At 51.2% G+C, this 3306-nt stretch overlaps 1 protein-coding gene across 1 annotated transcript in view; it reads left to right on the plus strand.

Annotated features, from left to right (window-relative positions):
* The first annotated feature begins 1516 nt into the window (after positions 1-1516).
* Positions 1517-3306, plus strand: part of XKR6 (XK, Kell blood group complex subunit-related family, member 6) — a 23504-nt gene continuing 21714 nt past the window's right edge. The window contains exon 1 of the mRNA XM_009887945.1: positions 1517-1709. Within this exon, the coding sequence (XP_009886247.1) occupies positions 1526-1709 (184 nt within the window). The 5' untranslated portion in view covers positions 1517-1525. The remainder of the gene's footprint in view (positions 1710-3306) is intronic.

A 3306-nucleotide genomic window follows, 5' to 3' on the forward strand; every position in this document is an offset into this window, starting at 1 on the left:
CCTGCTCTTCCTTGCTGTGCAATCTCGCCCCAAGTGGCAAGGAATGACCTAATCGTTTTGGCGAAACCCCAGTTTGTGCTGTGAGCCCCTCCCAGAGCCTCCAGAAGGCACTTCAGTCCACCGTCATGCTGGCATCTGAGGTGGGACAGATGAACAGTCCCAGGAGGGGACATTTCTCTCCATTGACTAGCTCAGATGACAAACTTCAGGGTCAGCGTTAGGTGAAATGATTCCCATCCCCAATTTCAGAGCACAAGGTTACAGCCACCGCTCAGGATGAGAAGGAAAAAGACCCGATATTAGATAATTAATATCAGCAAGCATTAGAGAGGACCCTGTTAGGAGATGCTTCCTTTCTTAAATGCCATGAGTCCTGTGACATCTGGGCACCTCGTGCTACCCTGACTTAATCACCTCCGCTTAGAAAGGTTGGCCAAATATTCCCTGAAGGGAAGTTGTGCCCCCAGAATGAGGTTTGCAGGTCTCCTTGCACACCTGATGTGGAAACCGAGGCAAGAGAACGGTACCTGTCGGTGCGGGAGACACCTCCTTCTAGTCCAACATTGCCCAAAGTCTCAATAGCTGATCAGTGGCAAGTAGTGGCCTTTTGCATTTATGGGTCACACACGTGCTGAAGGTGCAGGTGGTGTCTCATTGCTCCACCTGTGAGGAAAGGGGGTCAAATATCTGGGGTACATGAGGGAAGTTACTTACTGCAGTGCTGAAGGGGTTTAGACAATCTGTCAAGCCACCGCCAAGTGCCATGACCAGCATTTGTCAAGTAGCTTCTCTACAAAGATGATGAGGGGATTAGAACGTCTCTCATATGAGGAAAGGCTGAGGGACTTGGGTCTCTTTACTCTAGAGAAAAGAAGATTGAGGGGGGATCTTATTAATACTTACAAATACTTAAAGGGAGGATGCCAGGGGGATGGGAGCAGTCTTTTTTCAGTGGTGCCCAGTGACAGGACAAGGGATAATGGGCACAAACTTGACCATAGGAAGTTCCATCTTAACATGAGAAGGAACTTCTTTACTTTGAGGGTAGTGGAGCACTGGCACAGGCTGCCCAGAGAGGTTGTGGAGTCTCCCACCCTGGAGACATTCCAAACCCACCTGGACGCCGTCCTGTGCAACTGCTGTAGGTGCCCCTGCTCTGGCAGTGGGGTTGGACTAGATGATCTCCAGAGGTCCCTTCCAACCCTAACCATTCTGTGATTCTGTGATTCTTCTCATCACGGGAAGAAAATGTGGGAGTTGTTTTCTTGTGCAAATGTTTCATGAGCATTTCCTACCCCCGTGCTTCACATTTGGGTGGTCCAAGTGAAAGGTTTCCCACTCCTGCAATATAAAATGTTTCAGAAGATGGTGTTAGAGCTGTGTAGACACTCCAGACTCCCTTTCATCTGGACAGCCTCCCTTCACCCACACACCTGGCCCACAGCTCTGTCCCCCGCGCGTTTTGATGCGTGCCAAAGTCTCACGCTCGGCTTTTCCTCCTGTTTGCTGCAGGTATATCCGAACTATGTACCTGGGGATCCAGAGCCAGAGGCGGAAGGAACACCAGCGGCGTTTCTACTGGGCTATGATGTACGAATATGCAGACGTAAATATGTTGCGCCTCCTGGAAACTTTCCTCGAGAGCGCCCCTCAACTGGTGCTACAGCTCTGCATAATGATCCAAAAGAACCGTGCAGAAACATTACCATGTAAGTGGCCCCCCTCGTCCCCCCCTTCCCCATCCTCCCGGCCTCCCCTCTCCGATCCCGTGCTCCGCTGCCGATGGACGTTTTGCTAACCGTCCGCCCTACGCAACCTGGCGTGTAAGGGGCTGCCACTTGGGACAAATCTCATTCCAGCTCCGCGCTGCGTTCGCTGGGTAAAATTTCTGCTCGTTCCGCTGAGAAAAAAACAAAGCAATATCAATCAAACAGTATCAATCAAAAAAAAAAACCCCAAGATTCAGCTCTTCCACACCCAGCACAGTCTAAAGAAATGACGGTGTTATCAGGAGGAGGTTGGCAGTCTCAACTCCTATGGCAAGTGTTGCCGTTCATTTGCCACCTGGCACTGGGCAAACGCGATCCTTCTCTGCCTCAGTTTCCCTCCGTACTTAATCAGGGTGATACAACTGGCCAAATTTGAATTTGTGTTGCGAGGACAAACGCTTCAATGCCTGTGCGATGCTCTGATGGTGTGAAGTGCAGTATAAGGCGCTTGGTTTTGTAGATAGGGGCTGTGGGACCTTTTCTGAAGGGTGCCCAGCAATTAAGGCTTGGTTGTTGGTACTGTGGTTCTCAGCGAGTACACAAAAAGAGAGGGGAGAAGGCAGTGGAGGGGATTGTGTAGAGGCAGAGGTGGTGTAGTGCAGGTAGCACTGCAAAGGTAGATAGATGAGCAGAGGCTTGGAAGCAACCACAGAGAAGTTTGCCAATTCTCATGTCCTTTGCTGCAGTGAAGTCCTGAGCAGGAAGAGCATCCACCCCAGTCACGAGTCATATGTCCCTGTCCCAGCCCTGGGGTGAGCAGCTCTACCAGCCCATGTCTACAGCAATACTGGCTGCCTAAAGGTCACCAGCTTGAGGGAGAACTGTCCTCTCCAAGGACCCACAGTGATATCAGCTGATGAGCTGCAGGGTTATTCAGCCCCTGCTCAATTCGCAGACCAGGGGTGACACTCGGCTTCCCAAAGGCAGCCTGTCTGTGGCACGCCATTTCTGGCAGACCCAAGCTGTTTCTGGGAGCTGGCATTGGAACCGGGCAGATCTTCGGGGTTAAATTTTGCTGGTTGGACCAACCAAGGTCACCACTATCTAGAGCATCAGTAAGTCGGACTGCTCTCCCCTTCTTCCGTACTTGAAGCATGTCCATCACAGTTGTTTATAGAGGCCTCTCTTCTCCTATTTATGCAGTCTTTTCCTGAAACCTATCATCACCAGCTCTCCAGGCCTCCCAAGTGCTGACGTGATGAACGTGCTTTTCTACAACTCCTGCTAGAACCGCTCACGTTTGCCAGCACCCTTTGCCTGCTGCTCCCGACATTATTAACCCTACTAAAAATGTAGAAATCGCAACCGAAGAGGCTTGCCAGGGCGTTACGCAGATTGTTGGACTTGCTACAGAAAGCACAGGGGGAGGGGGGGTGTGTGTGTGTCAGTCTGCTTTCCTCTGTCGTGCTGCAAAGTCAGACGAGGCAGCCCAATAATCCCTCTAGGCTTCCAAATCTGCGGCTCTTTCAGCTTGCCACTTCCAGGCATGGCTGCCTAATCCACCCAACAAGCTGCATCATTTTCCAGCTTCCCCCCC

The sequence above is a fragment of the Charadrius vociferus genome, unplaced genomic scaffold (assembly GCF_000708025.1).
Source record: "Charadrius vociferus isolate BGI_N301 unplaced genomic scaffold, ASM70802v2 scaffold36, whole genome shotgun sequence".
Taxonomy (NCBI): domain Eukaryota; kingdom Metazoa; phylum Chordata; class Aves; order Charadriiformes; family Charadriidae; genus Charadrius; species Charadrius vociferus.